The 21156-nt window shown below is 54.9% G+C and overlaps 2 protein-coding genes across 2 annotated transcripts; both read right to left on the bottom strand.

Annotated features, from left to right (window-relative positions):
* Positions 1-1530: 1530 nt before the first annotated feature.
* NCLIV_032110 (conserved hypothetical protein) lies at positions 1531-4163 on the bottom strand (the record flags this gene model as incomplete). The annotated part of the gene is made up of 7 exons (XM_003883407.1): positions 1531-1803; positions 2019-2105; positions 2315-2392; positions 2551-2700; positions 3020-3136; positions 3294-3362; positions 3555-4163. 7 exons carry the CDS (start codon positions 4161-4163, stop codon positions 1531-1533), a joined length of 1383 nt encoding a protein of 460 aa, XP_003883456.1.
* Positions 4164-7212: 3049 nt separating this feature from the next.
* NCLIV_032100 (hypothetical protein) lies at positions 7213-20280 on the bottom strand (the record flags this gene model as incomplete). The annotated part of the gene is made up of 15 exons (XM_003883406.1): positions 7213-7279; positions 7725-7890; positions 8530-8623; positions 8995-9166; positions 9726-9840; positions 10560-10707; positions 11044-11162; positions 11558-11638; positions 12216-12366; positions 12489-12619; positions 13206-13900; positions 14443-15753; positions 16172-16289; positions 16686-19078; positions 20264-20280. 15 exons carry the CDS (start codon positions 20278-20280, stop codon positions 7213-7215), a joined length of 5778 nt encoding a protein of 1925 aa, XP_003883455.1.
* Between the last annotated feature and the right edge of the window lie 876 nt (positions 20281-21156).

Raw genomic sequence — 21156 nt, 5'->3', positions numbered from 1 at the left:
AAGGGGCCCTCACCGACGACCCTCCACGGCCTCGAAAGACTGTTCGTTTTGGAGCTAATGAGAGAGCATCACTGTATGATGTCGGGAACGTTTGGACCGCCTCTCGGAACCTTGCTGGTTAGTTATCAATCTCTACGCAGCGTATCATGTTCATCCCCTGGCGTGGACCGTTTGAAAGGGACGTGCCAAAAGATCTAATCAGATGTGGCATGGCCATTGCAACTCTGCCCTCCGCTTGCATGGTCGTTGGACCTGACTACAGTTTTCAACGAGTCACAAACGGTATTTTTGGCTGCCGCATCGAGACTCTTGATGAAGTCCGACGTTTTCACTTTTCTGTGTAAACATTCGAAGAACGCAAACTCATCGGTGCTATGGCATGAGTACGTTGCCACCGGCGACTTTCACAACGATATCACTGTGCGTGTAGTCCAGTTTCCAGGGAACGTTCTCCGGTTGAGCACGCTCGTTCATAACAATTTACATGATATGTGTGTCCTGCACAGAGTTGGGTCGCCTCAGCAGGTGGACTCGACTCTCTGGCGCGGCGAAGCTGTCGCTAGTCGCCGCGTGAAGACCAATCGCTTCGAGTTTCCGAGAATTCGTGACTTTTTGGGAGGCGAACAAATCTGGTCCGTTCCGAACAGCGTTGGAATTGTTCGAGACGGCGCGCTGTGAGAAACGTCCGCGTGTAACAAGCCGCCAACGCTGTAAACCGTGATCGACTTGACACGCTCACAACCACAGTCTAACCCGATGCCACTTTAACCCCCTGGATGCAACCCCCAAGACAGGCTGGCGCAGAAACAACCAGCTCCACATGCCTACTCTGTATTAAGACAGCCTCGTGTACAATTCAGCTAATTAGCTGATCTCGTTCTACGAGCTTAGGCACCCTCTTCCGACAACCACAGCGGCAACACGCACCTGAATGGCGCTGCCCAAGTCTAAGGACACAGGCAAAGTCGGACAGTGTCCCCTGTACGGCACGGCGACTCGAGTAACAGCTTTAGTATACGAATGCGCCCGATAAAAGACAAATGCACATGGCTTGCGGGTATCGCCTCGTAGCTGGTCTCCTCTGTTTAGTACAGACCCGTTACTGGCTGTACACGGCCCACGCCTTTCGTGGCCATTCCCGAGTTTAATACGGCCGATGACAGCGCCCGAACATAAAGTGTCAAGAAACCAATACGATTGCACTTTCGAAACCAACACTCTACCAGGTAGCTGCCCCTATCGAGAGCGACAACTGCATTAAAAAAAAACCACAATTTGCGTCCCCGCTCTCCGGCTCCAACGCAGCATCCGCTTTCTAATTACGGCAAAATCACAGCGTTACTCGAATGCAGACTCTCTCCACTGGACTCGGTCCTGCGACTGGAATCCGGGTGCCTCGCTTCAGCTAAACGTTTCTTTCGTGAAGACAAAATTCCCGGCGGCATTATCCAGTCAGCGGTGCAGAGTGTCTTAGGAGCCCCCTCGTGTCCATTTTTGAGAAAGGACGAAATGGGTGAAACCGGCATATGCCTACGCAAGTTGGGGTTGCGAGAGCACGCCAGGAAGGGCGTTGGAATTCGAAGAGCGAAACACTGTCCCGGTAGCTCGGGTTGATCGGAGATTTTCAATCGCCGCTTTGCTCCAGCGGAAGGCGATATCCTTGAACTTCCAGCAGCCTACCCAGCCATAGACAACCCAACGATTGCCAGCCAACAGCATCAGCTCGCTGTGGTTGCCCACGACCCACATTTTGTTGTTCTCATCGAACGCGAGCGTGTGCAACCGCGCAGCGCCTGGCACTTCCTGGAGACAAAAAAGACAGAGAAAAGCAGAGAGGAGGAGCACAGATATGTGGAAAGGATACAGACTTCGGGCGAGTAAAGGAGCGGGCGAGTAACGGAGTGGCCGAGCAGTGAGAGCCCAACAAAGGTGACAATGCGGTGAGCTTCTTCCACTGAGTCGCCCGAAAGCCCAAAAACACGACTGAAGAGGCCAACAGTATCTGAGGCTGCACGTACCTTAAGATCCCACTGTTGCTGGTCCTCGTCCCACATGGCAATTTCACCTGCTGTGTTGATGACCCAAAGATTTCCCTTCCTGTCAAACTGCATACAGAAAACATCAGCAAGGTGACTGTTGCTTTGAAGATCCTTTTCAGTGGATGCAGGTGCGGTGAGAACTCAGGTACCACATTACGACAGAACAAGAAAACCACAGAGTCTGACACAACAAAAGCGTTGTGTTCCCTCCTCATCCGGTCACCACGCGCTCGTTCCGGCTCTGTCACGTGCGCTGCACATAACACATAACTTACAGCCAGAGCCTTCAGCTTGTGGAAGCCAACATGGTACTTCTTGTCCCAGGTGTAGCCGACCCAGTGCAGCAGCTCGCCCTGAAAAGAAACAAAACGCGACACATCACCCGGACCCACTTGCAGGTCACCATCTCTCGTCGCATCCTCACAGTGCCCAAGCACGTCACAGTGCCCAAGCACGGTGTACACAGCGACACCTGATGCCTACGAGAGATACCGGCAAACTGCAGACTTACCACGCGATTGATTGCCCACATGCTGTTGTCTTTGGGGTCAAAGGTGATGTCGACAACGTCTTCGTGGCCGATGTGGCCGAGGGTCTTGAAACCGTTCGCAGTCAACTTGCCAACTTCGTAGTTCTCCGTGATGGCCCAGAGGCGACCGTCCTACGAGTCATGACACACGGGGTGTACCGACTTGCAAACTGCCCTGTTCTTGCCAGTCTTCGCCCGAGCTCGAACCAAGAGAATCGTCATAGAACTATTTCTGTTCACACATTTTCAATGCCCAACCGCTACAGCACCCGTGCTTGGATGGACAAACGGTAGACGCCCGGATGACTGGATCCAGTGGTACTGCGAGTGTATTGAAAGGTGGATCACCACGCTCCTACGGTTTTGCCAGGCTCCATTGGGCTTTGAGAGACAGCCTTCATCCGGGCCGCACCTGGCCTGTTGAAGATCATCATCATCCTACGGAACTTACAGAATCATGGGTGATCTTGATAAAGAACTCGGAGGGTGGCCGCTTTGATTTCCAGGTGTACCCGTTCCAGGCACCGAGATCGCCGACATCGTTCAGAACAACAAGGCGTGAAAACGTCTGCGGACGAACGCACCGGAAACAGTCAACCGATTTGCAGAGGTCTACTGAGAAATTGCACTGGCATGTGCTTCTGTGTGTCCTTTCTCCGGCAAGTCAATTCGAGGCCTTGATTCCGCCACGGAAAACGCCCTTTCCACTTGCGCCTGGTTCTCACCTGTAGGCCTTTGTTTGCGACTTCCTCTCCAAACTGTTGATCGGAGCGTTCGTCGTCTTCCAGTTTTCTCTGAGAGGAGAAAGAGGAAATCACGCAGCCTGCCACCGCGTACAGTCACACATCCGCTCCGTGAAGAGTGTGGGTGTCTAGTTTACGGCTCGCCCCACCGCTCCTTCAAACAGGCCTTCTAAAGACTGTTGCGCTCCCTCGTCTATTCGCATGTATTCCCCTTTGCATTGACTGGATGTGTCCATTTCTTACCACATCCCGAGACCGACGCGAAGTGAGGTCTTTCTGGTTCGCGCCGCGCTGGCTCTTGAGGTCGGGCACTGGGTGCCTGGCTTCAGGAGCAGCCGGCATTCCGCCCGTGCCGCCGCCAAGCTGGCCCGCCGGAACCCTAGGGAGTCCTTGTGGGGGCATTCCGGTTCCGGGCATCCCCGCAGGTGCCCCTGGAGCTGGCGGCGACATGCGGAATCTGTCGTCAGGGCGCATAGGCATTCCTGTTGGGGGCGGCATGCCTGGACGAGCACCTGGGGGAGGCGCTGCGCCCGGAGGACCTTGCGGTGGCATCATGCCGCCGGGCATGGGCCCGCGGACACCAGGTGGAGGTGGACCGCCGGGGCCTCTCGGCTGATTCATCGGAACACCTCCGGGACCTCTCGGCTGATTCATCGGAACACCACCCGGTCCCATCGGAGGAACACCTGGTCCCATATTCGGGCCGCCGAGCGGTGGGCCGGCCGGGCCACGCGGTCCCGCGGGGAATGCGCCTTGAGGCGGAACGCCTTGAGGCCGCATCATTTGCTGGGGGGGAAAGCCGGGACGCATGGGACCCGCTGCAGCGGGGCCAACAGGGCCGCGTGGATCCATGGTTGCCCTGAGAGATGGTTTCGGTGAAATTTCACGGGAAGACTTGGACTACAATGGAGGAAGGAGCGGGAAAATCTCTGGGACAGTGGGGCCGCGTCCCCGAAGACCCCAAGCGCTGTTGACGAGAGAGAGTGGCAGCTGCAGCGTAGAGCCGAACACCATACGTCGAACCGCTGCCAAAGTAGAACCCTGAAGATCACAACACACAAGCACATCAATATGTATGGGAGCATATCAGCTGCGGACGGACAAGCCACCGGGGTGGGAAAGATCCCAGCGCCGTCGCGCCTTGCAGTGTAACGGAAAAAAGGAACCGGACAGCCTCTGACGCAAGCAGAAAAGGGGCGGCAACCCCTGGGACGCAACATGAATGCCAGATGGACAGAAAAACGATTCACCAGGAGACACACACCACTCACTGTGTTTCTACTTCACACGCACCACACGGCCGGCGAGTTGCGGAGCAACCTTCCAGCACAAAAAGCAGCGCTTCACTGGAAACTTCACCGTTCTTCCTACCGTCCCATCACTCGCATGGCCGCAAGCAACTCAAAAAACTTCGATGCATCGAAGAAAACCGCGTCCGAACTCTGCTACAAGCGATGCCAGACTAGCACGGCTGTACATACACTTCGTCGCACGTCAGAGGCAAGAAGCGCTGGTCAGCGGGCGCAGCCGCGGATGCAGGTTTTGCAGGAAGGTACGCAGTCCAAGCGGGAAAGAAAACTCGAAAACAAGAGGTACGGAACGTTCTGAACTAGAAAAGCCTGATTAGCCAACGCGCATGGCGTGAGTCCGGAGGTTCCTGTTCTTTCCTTCGAGGAGTGTCTTACAAAAAATTTTGTAGCGGTTGGCTGGCAAGGTATACAGTGTGGCTGGACGCGGGGCCGACAGAAATCTCTCTCCGTTTCTGCAACTCTCCGTTGCGTTTTCCCAGAAAACAAACGAAACGAGGAAACTGGAACGCTCTCGCACAGAGGGGAAACTGTGTCGCGTTTGCTAACACTAGTCGCACTTTTCAGAGAGAGCAGTCCCTTTCTGCCTAGGCCTGCGCACCCCGTGCTCACGGTCCCTTTCCGGCAATCGCGCGCATGGTGGCCGCTATGCGACTCATCTCAAAGGACTCACCGGAGCTCGCTGTCGATATAGCGACGACGCGCCGGACTCCTTCCGACGGCAAGACGCTGGAGGCGGAGGCGTTTTCTGGAAGAAGAAGCTAGGCTCGGCTCTGTCTCCTCTTGCAACATGCGCTGGCATGAGCCGAAATGTGCGGCCGACCAGCTAGCCAGTGTTTTAAACGGGGAAAAAAGTGACAGCAGCTGAGCACGCGCTGCAGAAAGCCGCCGCTCAAGGAAAAAGGCCATCTAGAAATCGAGGGGGGCACTGGCGACGCAGAGAATCGAAAGGCTGCGAAGGGAAAGCGTGACCGAGCAAGACAAGAGGAGCAATGCAGAACAATGGAGGCACTACTGAAGATTCCAAACGCCATTTCTACTGCGGCCTATGTGGAAACTCCACACTCTCCTCGCCAAACAGAAATAGAGACAAGTCACCACGATGCTGTACCCGTCCAAGAGTCGGCCTTGGCTACCCCATCACAATCTCTCAAAACAAACACGAACCACCGTCCGGTATTTTGTGTAGACAACCGGAGAAACGATGCTAGATACGTACGCAGTTCGGCCGAGAAACAGCACATCCGACCGGAGCTGCGGTGCTTTGGGGATGTGGACGGGACGCGTGGAATTAGGGTTGGATCGTGGCGGGGCAGTCTGCTCGTTAGAATCCACACGCTAAGAGCTGAAATCCCCAGTTCAATCGCGAGTATAATGTATCCCATAGCAGTAGAAACGGGGCCAGCACGTCAACGCTAAACCACGTAGTAAGGACCGTGCCAGTCTGGCACACAATTAGCTACACAGGCTACAGATCTAGGGCATCTCATTATTCAACTCTTTCTCTGACCATTCGCAATTAGTCGAGATGCGTTTCATATGTGTTGACACGCATGAATGTGGGCTCATGGAATTAAGCTACCGCGAGAGGTATACATATACTATATATAAATATAGTACATATTTATAGTGTTTTGACGCCGCACATCACGATCACGCTACACAGCACACATCCTTCTACATGCGCAAGTAACGGCGAATCTGTTGACTGGATCGCTGGTCTGTGGCGCAGCGGTGAGGTATGATCCTGTCTCTGTTTCTTCGATTCGAGTTAGTCCTGTTGTGGATCGCTGATCACTTTTACAGACACGATAACTCCGTTTTCCTCATGTGCCGCATTCGCGCGCCACTGCTACTTGGACCAAACGTTGAAAACTGTCGGTTTCGTTGCATCTGTTCACAAACATCATGCCGAACGCATTGATTCGCCTCATATCAATAGCGGCTTCTCTTCAAAAACATGTGTACTATATGGCGGCTTTCTTTGCATTGCCAAGCCAGTATTTTGTCCTCGTGCATTCTGTCCGTAATTACGTATGCGGCCATTGATACTGCGGGGCCAGTTCATTTCAACAACTCCTCTGCAAGCTATTTTGGGCACGTTACCGTCTACCGCTATCCACGCACTGAAAATCCATCTTTTTATTCCTCTTCCTTAACCTAAATCGGCTCCGCCAGGGTTATTGCTTTGAGCGTGTTCTTTGTGAACGGTGGTTCTGTTTCGACGATCACACCCGACCCTTCATACCAAGGGGGGCTGTTTAGTTACGCACTGCTGTCGGACGCGTTGTTCGTCCTACTGAGGCTAAAACTACGGATGTTTCTCAGCGGTTCTTCCACATTTTCTGCTTCTTCCTGGCACATGTTTCGCACGAACAAAATCTTACAATTTCTTTCTGCCTAGTCCACTGCGCCTCACCCGAAAGGCGCCATCCAGTGAGTGTTGACACATTCCGATGCTCAGACCTGTTGGAAATGCTGCCGTTATGCTACGTCGCCGGGGAAGGCCGAAAGATGTTGGGAGCCGTATCCGCAGTGCTGTGTTCCGGAAAAGCGTGCGCATTCGAAACGTGGAAATTGTGCCTGGAGACGGTTCATCGTGTGGGAATGCCCCTATTCACTTTTCCCATTGCTTCTGGGAAAAACGCCCGAGAAACACACCTGGCGTTCCGCACACTCGCCGTGCCCATCCAGTGGGCAGACGACGAACAGAGAACGGAGCTTGCGCGCTTTCAGCGCTTTTCGCTAGGAGCTAATTTCTGAACAGGGAGTTCGGACTCGTTCCCGAACCGCTGCCAAAGGAAGGGCGTCGGGGCCAAGACTACATCTCGTGGACCCAATTCACACCCAAAGTGTCCATCCGGAGAGAGCGATATACCTGCTGGTGCTCTAACGGACCTCCACATGCATTTTCTCTTTTTTGCGATACCAACGCGGGCCTCTCTTCGGCTTCACGTCCTCATCTGGTTAATCGCGAACCGTGTGTTGACGCGCGCCACGGGGTGAAGGTCGGGATCCACGCTTTTGGACCAGAATTCTTCCTCGACTCCGTTTTCACCTACTGCTTGCGTCTGCTCTGGCTCGTCGCTTCAAAAGGCACACTCACAGACCGACGCGACGCCACACGGCTGCCGATACGCCTCGCGGAGCTCTTGCCGTTGCCGCGGGAGGAGCACTTGGACGCCTTCGCTGTTCTTCAGGCGCGAGGCTTCTTTGGCACTGACCGTCCCTGGCGGGACGATGGAGTAGCACGAAAGGGTCAACCAGGACATCTGCACAACAAAATGCACAGAGAAACTGATGGTCGAGCAGGTCAGGAATGCCTCACGAGACTGTGCAGGAAAAACCAGCCGTCAACACACGCTTCCATACAGATGAAGAGTGCGCCAATGTGCGAAGGAAACCCAAGGACCATTTGGACATACACACACACACACCATCGCTTGTCTTCGGGCTCCAATACGCAGTTTCCCACATCCACGTATGCGTCTACCTAGCCGGACCATCGGCCCATGGCAACCCGCGGTTCACGGAAGTACACGCTGCCGCTGTGGACGTGCTTGCGTGGCGTTTTTGTCTCCTGAACTTGAGGCTCCCAACGGAGTCGCGGCGCTGCCAGCGTGTAAATGGCCACGAAAGGCTTCCAATCCGGTGTCTGTGCAGGTGCAAACTCCCGCCTCCTCTCGTCCCGCTGAGGGTGGAGAGCTCAACACTGGGGTTAGGACACGCGAAAGGCGGCTAGCAGCCCAGACAGCCAATGCGGTCCGCACATTCAGGCAATTAGAACCACGCTGCGGCATGCACCGTGGCGCGTTTAAAGCGCACACACGGAAAGGATTTTTGCGCCCATGCGAGACTTCACAGAATGCAAACGAAACTGCGTCGCGGCCCCGGAGTTTGGCCCGCAGTGCCTGCTTGACTCACGAGAGAAATAAACAGCATGAAGCCCCCAGCCACCGGCATCCAGGTGTCGTCCTGCGAGACGAAGAAACCTGCCATGGCGAACTGCAAAGACAGAGAAAAACGCGAAAGCGAAAACGACGGAGTTCCTTCCCAACGTGTGCCCGTGCCCAGCCGATCGCACCTGAACACGTTTTGCCGGTGTACAGCCGCGCAAAACACCGTTGCCTCTCGGGCATTGATCGATAGTCAGGAAAACTTCAACGTGGTAGATATAGACCCCGCGAAACAACTACACTGCTTGAGAGGCAGCAGAGTCGTCTAAGTGCGGATTCGACTACCTATGCATATACTTGAAAACACTTATTTCTCTGCAGTCGATGGGGGGACCAGGACACGCCCTAAATTCACCAGCGAGTGTTCTTGCCCGACACTCAAAGCAGCTTTGCATCTGCGAAGCGTTCTACGAAGCTTACTTGCAGGAAGGCGACTGCAAAGAGCATGTACTTGATAGCAGTCACAGCGAGGTGTCCGTTGGAGTTGAAGTCGAGGTCGGCGTAGACGTGGAACATGTAATTGTATTTGTCCACTTTGAATCGGAAACAAAAGTAAAGGATGCCCAAAGGCAAGATCAAGGGGACCACCACGCTGAAGCAGAAAAATCAACAAGGCGCAAAAGAGGTTAGACGAAAGCGACCCAGGCGAACAACGGTAGACTACAGTACAACAGAGTAGAAAGCGACACATATTCACGTGCGGCTGACTTGCCACATCTCACAAACTTCCACACCCGTCTGTGTGTATATACACTCGCCAACAGCTATACTATATCCCCAGTATGCATAAACATGAAAAAACAGGGGCACTTCCTTGTTTTCGGAAATGTGAACAAAACGTGTTTGTGCTCGGATGTGCGCGCTGGATTCTCCCGTCGGTCACGGGAAACCAAGGGGAGCAACCAGCTGCACAAAGACACACGCGAAGCGGACGCCGAAGAGACGATCAGCGCGTATGCACTGCTCATACACCAATGTCCTACAGCACTCCATACGTACATATATATATATATATATATATATACACATTCATGGGAATGAATATGTCTGCATGTATATCCTTATATGGGCGGCACATATGTGAAGCTGATCCCATTGTGGGCCGCACACACCAGAACGGACGGTTGGTGGACTGCATTTCGAAGGCTCACCTGAACATGAGAACGAGCGTGAAAACAGAGAGTGCCTGTGCGTACGCGTAGCCAATGTCGAAAGGGTACTTCCTCCTTTCAGCCGATCCGTAGAAGTACGTGTCGATCCGAGACACTATGCACGCAGTCAGGAAAAGCAAACGGTCCAGAACGTCATCACAAAAAGAAGAGGATCTTTGAAACCGCCGCACGTACAGCCCGGCGCCGCGCTGAAAAGCGTCGAGTCTTCGCGCGTCATTTTGCAGCGAGAGACGCTGTTCAAAGGAAAGAGAGTGTACAACGAAAATGGGGAGAAAAAACCAGAAACAAGGAAACCAGCCTTTTCCCCTACAAGAGACGAACGTTTTCTCGATGAACGGGCAGACTTGCGCCGCTTCTCGCCCCCTACAGGAGGGAGAACACCGAATTGTGCCATCAGTAACAAACGCCTCTCAAGGAACCTCTTTGTTATACAAATGACTAAACATGGTGGATTCCACACAGAAACCGATACGCATTTATATGCATATAGTTGCACATTTATACATGTATATAGAGAAAAGTTCGGCCTTGCATAGACTGTGCGTTTGTACGTGGATTTGCTTGTATCCATATATCGATCTAGGTATGCACACACGTTCACTTTGGTTTTTGAAGATGGAGTCCTGTATATATCTGTACATATATATATATATATATATATGTACTGTACATATAGATACTGTACATATATATATATATATATATATATCGAGAGAGACACATGCGCAGATACCTCCACAGATATATACGAGTATATATGTTTACTATATATAAAATCATTTGTACGGAAATGGTGTCTCCATTTGGTCGTACTGATGAGAGGGAAGATCTGGAGCATTTCATTGGCCGTTCCAAGGAAAGTAAGATTCAGGAGGTAACGGAGCGCGAAACTCCCGCTAGAGTGCATGAGGGTGAAGCCGAGGATGAGGGACCAGTCGCGAATTTCGTTCGTGTACATGATCTGGTTAGGCAAGTAAACAATCGCACAAAACGAGAGAAGAAATCGCTCACAGGCGTCTGGGAAAAAAGACATAGAGAATCGGACTTAGAGAGAGGGTGACAGCAAAGGACACACGACCGCCGGCGGTCCTGTGTCCCCATCTACGCGCGTCTGTGGGTTGCCACCGTTCTGCGGGTTCTCAAACGCGCAGCGGGTGTCTAGACACTTGAAGCGCTTAGACGCTCCGCGCCGCCGAGTCGCGCACACACTGTTCACGAAAAACGCGTGTGTCACACTCAGCAGTTGCGGATTCCGACATCTCTGCGAACGCAAGTGAGAGAAAATCTTCGAGCTCACCCTCAGAACAGAGTCTATGGAGGAAAGAGAGAGAAGAGGAATGACCAACGTATTCAAAATCTGGAAAACGATGTTGCCGTGGACAGTGTACGCCGTCTCCACTGACTTGAGCCAGTACCCTGTACATACACCCCACCCACGACATTCGAGACAATACACGCACTTATCTACCATGCTTGCACATATATATATATATATATATGTACATGGATGGAAGTACATCTGTCACACGCACTGATACAAAAACATGCAAACCCAAAAGACAAAAAACTGCATTCTTTGCCCGTGTGGCGGTGCGTCACAACGGCCAATGCCGAATAACACACATATATGCATACATATTCATATATATGTGGTTTTACATATGTAGATGCATGCATGCGTGCCTACGACGATATATACACAGTTTTTTGTATATGTATCTCATTCATTGTGAACAAGAAACGAGACGTTTGGACTGCACGCCGCAGCTGGGAAGGCTGTTAGCGTCAGAGAAGAGGAAGAAGGTATTTACCGGAGCCGGCAGCAACATAGCTAATCAAGAGAGGTTGGACGACGCTGTTGATGAGGAGCAAAATCAACGGCGGCAACCAGGCTGAGAGACATCGAAAAAGCATGGACAGGGAACTCTGGCTCTTCTGCCACGTGAAGCTGCAGAGAGAACCCAAAGGCAGAATCGCTCTTCTTTGGGGTCTCATGTCAACCAACCGCGTGCCTTTCCACCGGCACTCAAACTGCACCGCGGCATATACAAAATATCGATAAATCCACATGTGTATCCACATACAGATCCCGACATATCTACGTATACATATCTCATAATCATAATCTAGAAAATCCTAAATCTCCATCCAGATGTCTATCTCTGTCTTTGTACATATACATCCACACTTATATACACATATATATATATATATATATGTATGTCCCCAGTAGAATGTGCTGATATCCCTGTGTGTCACTATTCTGCAGCTTGGGCCTTCAACAACAAAGCAGACATCTTCCGAACTCGACTTCTCTGGAGCGCCATCCCTGTGTCTGTCTGAATCCTCAAAATAATATAGGGATCTGTGCATGCAGAAGTCCACTGTTTTTGAAGCTTCTTGCTGGAGCTCTTTTCCGCTCCTGCGCGTCCCGTCGAGGCCGATCTGTTTCCGACGGGCGACGCCGACCTGTGATGGTGAGCCGCGTCAGGCGATGCTCGATGAGTTGTTCGTCAATCGATTCGACAATCGGAGTTAGCTCGTTGAGAATCGCCACTGGTGAGATGATGGTGACGCAGAGAATGACCAGGAGAGCGTTAAGTCCGACTATTCGCGACAGCTGGAAAACCACAATGCAGCGCAATCTGATTCGCACTCTTCAAAACGAAAGTCTCGTGCGCATCGGCACGAGGCGCGTTCTCGCCCCTGTCGAAACAGAACACCTCAAGACTCGAAACGTACAGAGCGAAGGCACCCTCGTTTCGCTCCAGCGGGGCGCCGAGACGAACCGGCAGCGACAGCGGCGGCGGGTTCGGACTCTACCTGATTGAAACGAGAAATGTGAAGATTGTCCCAGTTGATGTCGGAGGGCGCTGGCGCGGGAGAGAAGCGAACTTTCGAAAACGAGACGCTCGACGTTCTGCCGCGTGCGCGACTTGCCGCGCGATACCGGTAGGAATCTTCGAAACAACAGCACAGGCGTTGCGACTCGAAGCAGAGCTGCACGGCTCACTGCGCCACACGCCGAGCTCCACACGCTCTCACAGCGGGCGGCGACAGACAGCCGGCCGCCCCACGCCGAGCCCCGAATAGAAGAGCGTAGCGAAAGACACTCGAAACAGGAACAAACATCTGACAAACCTGTGTTGCGCATGTACACAGAGAAGCAGTCCTCGACGGTCACACCCAAACGTCCCGGATGTCCGCACACATCCCGATACCTACCCGTCCACAAAACGGACACTCATGTATATATATATATATATATATATATGCGTACATCTCGATGTACAGATATGCATATTTAGATATATGCGCATAAAAAGATGCGTAACCGATACAACTAGGAACTTTTATGAGTTCATGCAAATACATTTTAAATACATAGATATGAGCATGCGTGTCCCTGCACCCGCATATCCTAAGGGAGTCTCGTTTGGAGAGGCTGGGTGGACGTACTCTGCAGCGTTTCCTTGACGCAAATCTGATTGTCGAACACGACGAACGCGACTCCAGCGTTACGGTACGGCGCGAGGGGTCGACACGGCGGCCGCCTGCTCGGCCTGTGGAGAGCGAGTTGTCTCGGCCTGTCGTCGTCGACACGACCTCTCTCGCCGCGTCTCCGCCGGCCACAGCACCCTGCGGAGGCGCCGCCTCGCGCACCTTCGTCTTCCTCGCCCTCGCCTCCGTCCGTTTCGGCGCCCGTGTCCCCTCGGCCCCGCCCCGTCTCCGCCTGCTTGCGGGCGGCAGGGGTGAAGATGACGGGAGCCTCCTGCGAATCCTCGCCATCGAAGAACCGGTTTTCGTCTTGAGTCCAGGACGTGGAGCGCTGGTGATGCAGGAAGAGCGAGGAAGGCGAGAGAAGCGCAGGCGGCAGCCGTCCGCTGCCTCGCGAAGAAGAAGCATAGCACGGCGAAGGCGGCACAGCTACCTGCGCAGAGCCGCGATTGTCTTGCTCAGGCTGAGAGGCCGAAGGCGTCGAGGAAGGGAGCGCGAGATGCGGAGACGGAGGCCTCCCGCGGCAATGCGAAAAACACGACGAAGAAGTCAGCGGTGTCTCTGGGGACAGACGGAGAGCGCTCGGAGAGACAGGTCTGTCGGAGACGACAGGCGGACGGAGGCCGTGATCTCTCCGAGGGAGACTCTCATCGACGCTGCACAAACGTGGAAGAAGAATTTCTCGAACGCCGCACACATATCGCACTCGGGGTGACGAAAGCGAGAGCATGGAGGAATCTGCCAAGTCTCCGACGCTCACGGAGACAAACGCACAACGCTTTCATCGCCTCTTGAAAAAACGGAAGACGGAAAGCACAGGAAAAACGGCAAGTGAGAAGCCGGCATTCATAGCCAGAGAAGGAGAGACAAACGGTGTCTCCCCGTGTCGTGCTCGTTTCCTCAAACACCTCCGATTTTGCGTCCAGTCTCTCTCATAATCCACAAGGGGACATACGCAGCTACGCCATCCACGTCAGGCCATATATCTCTCATGCCTACCGGTAGGACGCAGTATACATGGAGATGCAGACGCCTCAATACACTTCACATCATACATATCCATATGTATGTATATTCATGTAAATGCCTATATCTATGTATCTATCTGTATGTCTCACGCTACAGCTTTCTATACCTGTATCTATATCTGTATAACAATAGAGGTATGTCTTTCTGTTTGCAGCCAAAGATCGCTTACCATGTGAGTTTTCCGCATTGCATGACGAGTCTCACTTTGACGACGCATGAGCATTTCCAGGAAAAAGTGCCTGGGACAAAACAGGACCAGACTTCTTCTTCATCGCTTCCCCAGCACGTGTCTTGTTCTCCGTGGTCTCGTGTTTGCGCAAAGCGACTGAGTTCTTCAGGGTTGCTCGGAGATTTCTGCAGACTGTGGCTTCGCAGCCTTGCCTCCACTGGAGCGCTCTCTTCCTGCGGCGCTCTACCTGCGTCCGATCGGGCCGCTTCCAGAGTTCCTGCGGTCAGAGCCCGCCTCAAGGCTTTCGCGCGGACAGAGTCTCTGAACTGAATTCCCTGCTCTTTGTCGTCTGTCGCGCGTCTTGCCGCTCCGCTCCCGCCGGATGCTTCGCGCACTCTCCGATCTGCCGGTTTCCCGCGGTTCGCTTTCCGGTCGCGCTTCCCCTCTGGGACGGGGCGTGAAGCGGCGCGTTCCGCCTCGTTAGCCTCGTGCGCCTCGCCGGCGCGCCTTGCTTCGTCTTGAAGGAGCAGCGGCCAGTCGTCAGTTCCGACCGGGGCCGTGCCCCGCCGCCGCCCTTCGCGTGCGTTCTTTCGCTGTTCCTCGTCGAGAAGACGCACCTGGCGCATCCGCCCAGCTGTACATACACTGCAGTAGAGCTGGTGGAGGTCCACGAAGGCCGAGGCGAACGCCTGCGAGTCGACTACGCGACGATCGACGCAGGTCAACATCACAGCGAACGCTTGGGGCGGGGCTAGCCAGATGCGGTTCGACTCCAAAGTCTCCGGGTCGAAGGCGACTCGAGGAGGAGCAAAGAAGGAGACAGGAGACAAAGCAGAAGTCGGAGAGGCGTGGGAGGAGCCGGACAACGCTCGCGGGGTCGGGGGACCCGCGGGGCGGTGCGTTCCCGCGGGCGAGGGGAGGCGCACCAGGGTTGAACCTGCTCGATCGCCGGCGGTTTTGGCGCAAGGAAGAGAAGAAAAAACGTCCGTTGATCCCGCAGGCGGAGCGAAGGGAGAGAGACAGGGGACACTTAGCGGCGACTGGCGTCCGATCACCCTCTGGGTCGGACTGTGTCGCGCAGAGGCGCCCGAAAACCGCAAAGAAGACAGACGAGAGTCGTCCGCGGAACGCGACGGCAGCAGCGGCGCGCGAATGGCCTGTCGTTCGAAGACCAACGCAGAAGCCACAGACAGCAGAAAATCGGTAACGAGGCGACAGCCGGAAGTCCGCTGGACGGGGGCGGGGAAACGAGGGAGGCAAAGCGCAGCAAAAACGTGGAAAGCGCGGAAAACGACAAAACGGACACGCGTTCTGAAAGGCAGCACACGAAACACTCAAAGAGGACGCACACAGACACCGAGAGAAAGAGAAAAGGAGAGACGAGCACGTCGCGCAGCGGACAGACAGACGTCGATCTAAAGACGGAGAGTTTTCAGACGCATACCTCTCGCGTTTAACATAGCCCATTTACACGCAGCGCGCCCAGAGACCGGCTGCGAGATATCACATACACTCGCATACTTGGATACGCTAAAAACAGAGGCGCTCAAGATTTTAACAGGAAGTCCAACGCGTAGTGTAATACAGCCAAGAGAAAGCTCCGGAATATTTATCTAGAGACAGAGAGAGCTTCGTGCAAGTTCCGTGTCGCTCGGGCACCTTCAGATAGAGCCAGAAATGGTAGATCGCGTAGTACACCATTGCGGAGAAGATCCAGGACATGCCGTACATGCTCCAGAGAACGGCTTTCGACGATTTATCCACGGCGGTGCACATGTCGAGGAAAGTGTACAACTCTCGGTGAGGTTTCTCGCCGATCACGTACAGCGGAATCAGAACCAGGAAACCTGGGAAAAACATGCGACAACCAACGGCACCACGAAAACGATCTGTGAAAGACCTGTGTGTATATACACCCACGCATGCATATATATATATATATGTATACCCATAAATATATGGTAGTATAGATCGCGCGAATATCAGATACAAAAATACCTATTTGGCGTCTAATCGGCGGACCGTTTGCATGCACACATATGCAGGCCGATCTCAACTGTAATTTCTCCATCTACCTAGCAGCATACACCCGCGTCTGCATGCATAGATATAGATATTTATGTATTGAGTGGAAAAAAGGCTCGAGACTGGATCGGCTTCAGGGCAGTTCAGGGAGGCACAGACATGAATTAGAGAGACGAACGAACCACTTTCGTGTTTCTGTTTCTCAATTAAATTCTCACAGGCGATACAGATGGCTTGGCAGCAGGCCCTCGCCGTTTTGAGGAAGTGGAGATACGCGGCCATATCCCCTTTGAGGCAGTCGAAATCGAGGGCGTTTCGATCTTCCGTGGTGCGCCAAAAGTCCGGGAAAACCCAGCTGCTGTCTCTCCAAGAAGACGCGGTGCCCGGCGTTTTCGTCGTCTCCATTCGTCCTCTCTCTCTCGCAGTTTCGGCAACGCCTTCTGTGTTCCTCAGGCCATCATCATCGCCTTGGCCGCTCGCGCTTCTTCTTCTCCCCGACACTCCCGCGCCGCTTCCTTTCGTCTCGGCTTTCTCCTCTCCGGGTTCGCACTCTGCACACGCCTCGCCTTTCGAGCCGTCCTCGCCAGGTGCATAAAACGAGCCGCTGTTAACTCCGGCTCTTCCTTCTCTTTCTCCTCTTCCTTCTCTTTCTCTTCTTTCTCCTCTTCCTCCCCTTTCTTCGCCTTTGTCGCGTACTGGCGAGACCGTCTGCGCCTGTTCTTGGTGCGGCTCTCTCGCGCGCGGGTTGTCTCTCTCTCTTCTTCGGCGTTTTTCCGTGCACACTCGTCGATGCAGCAAGGCCACGGGACTCTCCATCGCGAGGTAGATGTCTCTCAAAACCCCGCACGTTCTGGAAACCGAGCGGCAGCAGGCCTTCACGCTGCGGCACGCAGCGAAGCAGCAGCTGAAGGCGCCGCTGGAGAAGCGCCCCGACGCAGCAACTGGAGGCTCTGGGCTTCGCGTGCGGGCTTGGCCGTCCCCCTCAGGGCTGCGAGGCGAAAACGCGGATGCATCCCGTGGAGCCGCTGCGGATGCAGAAGGTCTCTCGGCGGGACTCTGTGCATGCGTTTCGCGCGGCGACGCAGTGGCGCCGGGGGACGGAGACGCGAGAGACAGAGACATCTGGAAGTTCGGCTCTGCCCTAGGCAGGACGTCTTCCGTCGATGCGCGACTCTCTCCTTCCTCCGCTTGCTTCTGCTCCAGCGGAGACAGAAGAGGGACGGCGAGAGGCGGATTCAGACAAAAAGGTTCCATCAAGGGAGAAGGGAGCGCGGCTCTTTGACCGGAGAGCTGGCGACCGCCCTCCTCACTTCCCTCGCCTGGCGCCCGAGCCGCCGCGCCCGAGGGCTCCCCCGCAACGTCCTCCAACGGCAACGCTCGAGACGCTCCAGGCTCACGCGATTCCGCCCCGCAAGGCGAAGGGACGAAAGGAGACTGTGGAGGAGGCGCACTGGAGGCAGCCGACGGAGGCTGGCCGGACGCAGTCGAGCGCAAAGAGGGGAGTCGCGCATCTCCCTCGGGGCGGCGAAGCGAGAGAGACGCGTGCACGTCCGGCGGGAGACAGAGATGGTCTCCGCGGAATCGCCGGAGGCGCAGCCAACACAAGAGAGCGAGAAGAAACAGGAGGACGTCGTACAGGGCTGTGAGGAAGAGACCGCGCAGCTCGGTATCCAGAATGACGAACTGGCTCTCGTCTATCGACGCGGAATACGCATCGGTCGTCTCGCGCCTGTGGGCAAGGAGATATTCTCGCGAAACGGGAAAGGAATCCGAGCGAGACGGCGCGGGAGCGGCAGGCGCCGAAGGAGACATGGGATCGAGGCGCCGCGCGTGGTGCACAGAGACGTGCATGCGCGGCAAGCGGTTAGAAGAGGCCCGCCACGGGTGTTGCTGGGCGTGAGGGGGGTCCGCAGGCAGAGCCAGCAACCCGTCGGAGAACACGGCGAAGGGAGGAGGCTGTCTCGCGCGTCGGATTTCTTGGAACTCAAGCTCTAAGAACGGATCGTCCTGGTCGCCGCGAGCAAAGGAAGAAGCAGCGGAGCGCGGGGCGGTGTGCCCGCGCGCTTGGTCTCTGTCGTTTTGGGGGGCAAACGCCCGATCAACAATCGAAGCAAAACCTCGCACGTGCCGCGGACCATCGCGCTCTTCCGCTTCTTCCCTCACTTCCCCTTCTGACTGCATCGCATCTTGCTCTCGTGGCCGCCGCGTCCTTGCCTCTGAGCTGTTGAGAGTCCACGGCGAAGCGGCGAGAGCTCGCAGAAGCCGGTCTTTGCCGCTCAGGTCGAGCGCCGCATGCGTGTCGCCTCTGTTTCCATGGGACACGACGTCCGACAGGTGAGGAGCGGGGCCGAAAGCAGACGAGAAAGAAAGTGCAGAGAAGACCTTAGGCGCCGGTTGGGAGGAGACGCGACTCGCAGGCGAGACGATCCCTGCCGCTGTCGAAGCGTTATCCCCGAGATCTGGGCGTTTCATTCCCTCTCGCGCGTTTCGACCGTCCTCGCCCACAAGTCCGGGGCGTCTCCCAGTTTCCTCGCCAGGCGTTGCGTGTCCTTCCGGCAGCGTGAGCGCGCGCGCAGCAGCGGGGAGCATCAAGCGGTCGCAGTCGATCCATCTAGAGAGCGGAAACACCAGAAAAAACACCCACAGAGCAAGCGTGCAGGCCGTCCCTCGTCTCCAGAGAGAACGCCGATCCCTGGAGGGCGAGAGGCCCCGGAGAGAAGGCGCATTTTCGCTGAAAATGCGCCAGGACGCGCCTGGACTGCCGAGTGAAAGTCGGGCGTCCACGCACGCGGCCTCAGAGGGACTCTGGGCAGACCAAGCCGGCGAGGACGAACTCCTCTCCGAGGCAAAAGACCGGCTTTCGTCTGCCTTCCATTCCATCGGGGGGTGTTTGGGATCTGAGGGAACGGCATTCGGCAGCCGGTGCGTGGCGAGTGGCTGCGGATGTTTCGAGTTTTGCGCGCGCGAGTATATGCGAGGGCGGAAACGGTTGGAAGGACACAGGAACCGCCCGGTGCGCCAAGAGAGAACGTTTGCGCGACCAAGCTTAGACACACGGGACTGTAGAGAAGGCGGCACACAAAAAAGGGGAGAGTCGAATCGAGCTGCCTCATCCGGGAGACGGGCGCAACACATGATTCTGTGCTACGCACGCCGCCAGCAGAGGAAACACAGCGCCTGTTGACAGAGAGAGAGAGAGGGACCATCGAGATTCCCCGAAACGAAAAACAGCGACGGAGAGAGAGTGCAACACAAACCTCTGACACACTGGCTGTCTGACGTGGGCGGTGCGGCCCTAAGCGAAAGCTTCCAGAAGCGGAAAACTGGAACCAATTTGCTTGAACACGTTTTGGCGAGACAAACACGTCCACGCCTCCGCTCGCTTGCAACCCCTTTCTCGCGTTTCGCCAAAAAAGTCGGACGGGAAAGAACCAAAAACCCCGAGTACACGGAAAGACGCCCGACCACGCCGCAGCGCGCGACCTCGTTTCCTGTGCACGCAAAACGGCGAACTTTTAAAAGGAGGCAGTTTGGGCGAGGAACTTGTCATTTTCCCGATTCGCGAAATTTGGCGGGCGGTTCTTGGAAAGAATCTGGAAGGCCAGTGCTGTATGAGAAAAGTTGGACAGCCGCACACCGAGACACGGGGGACACACGGCTGGCCGCCGCGCGCGTTAAACAGTAGCGACTGCGAAAAGCCAAAACCCAGTTCCCCAAGTGGGGCAACGCGAAATCCGGGTCACTCCAAACTCCAACGCGGAAAAAAGGCTGTCCCCTTTCTTTCGATAAAGCGTACCTCAAAGATCCACGCATCGTACGGAACGTTTGCGAGCGGACAGCGCGCAGGCAGAAGCAACGGCACAGACGTGGCTGTATCAAAAAGTAGCGAAGTATTTCGCCATAGGATTTGTACCTTTTCCCGATGTGGAGATTCGTCGCTCGCCCCTAAGCATGCTTTAAGGAGTCTGATGACTTATCCGCTTTCTGGGAACCCAATTTGCTTACCCAGACTAGCCCGAAGTGTGTATGAGCATTGACGTACACAGCTTTTTTTAGGAGGGAACCTGCTCGGAGTTAACGCATTCGTGTCTGGTGGGGATCTTCTAAGGAATTCTCCGTGTTTTGATCCGGACAGGGGACACGCTGATGGGGCCAAGCCTGCACAAAGGCAGAGCGGCGGTTTCGGCGCGCCACGACCCTGGGCATCCCCTGTTTCGCGAGAAAACCAGAGCTTTTTTACGCTGCTTCGAGAGCTCTTCGCTGAAGAGAGACTCCAGCTGTCGGTTTGTGGAGCCCACGAGACGGGAAAAGCCGACAAAGGCAAACGCGCAACGGCCGCTGCGAGAAAGGCAGGGCTGTGAAAAAAAGCCAGGGATGCCGCGACAACCGTTGCGCGCGCAAGAGATCGCGGAGTCAGATGCCGGCCGAATGCCGGCCGAAATGGAGAGGAACCCGAAAAGAAAAGAGAAACGACGCGTGGAGGGCGCGTGACGAAAAAAGAGAAAGCGAACGACTGCCGCCATTCGAAACGCTACGCTGCGTTTGACTGGCGCTGCGGGGCATCAACGGACAGCTTCGCTTCCTCGATCCGTGAATTCTTGCGGTGTAGAAAAAAAGTACGCATTCTGTGCTACCGAGGTCTGACAGGAACTGGAAATCCATTCCAAGACTGGTGGAAACAAAGACAGA

Source organism: Neospora caninum, chromosome VIII (genome assembly GCF_000208865.1).
Source record: "Neospora caninum Liverpool complete genome, chromosome VIII".
NCBI classification, from domain to species: Eukaryota; Apicomplexa; class Conoidasida; order Eucoccidiorida; family Sarcocystidae; genus Neospora; species Neospora caninum.
The sequence above is the reverse complement of the archived record's forward strand: the minus strand, read 5'-3'. Positions and strand labels throughout refer to the sequence as shown.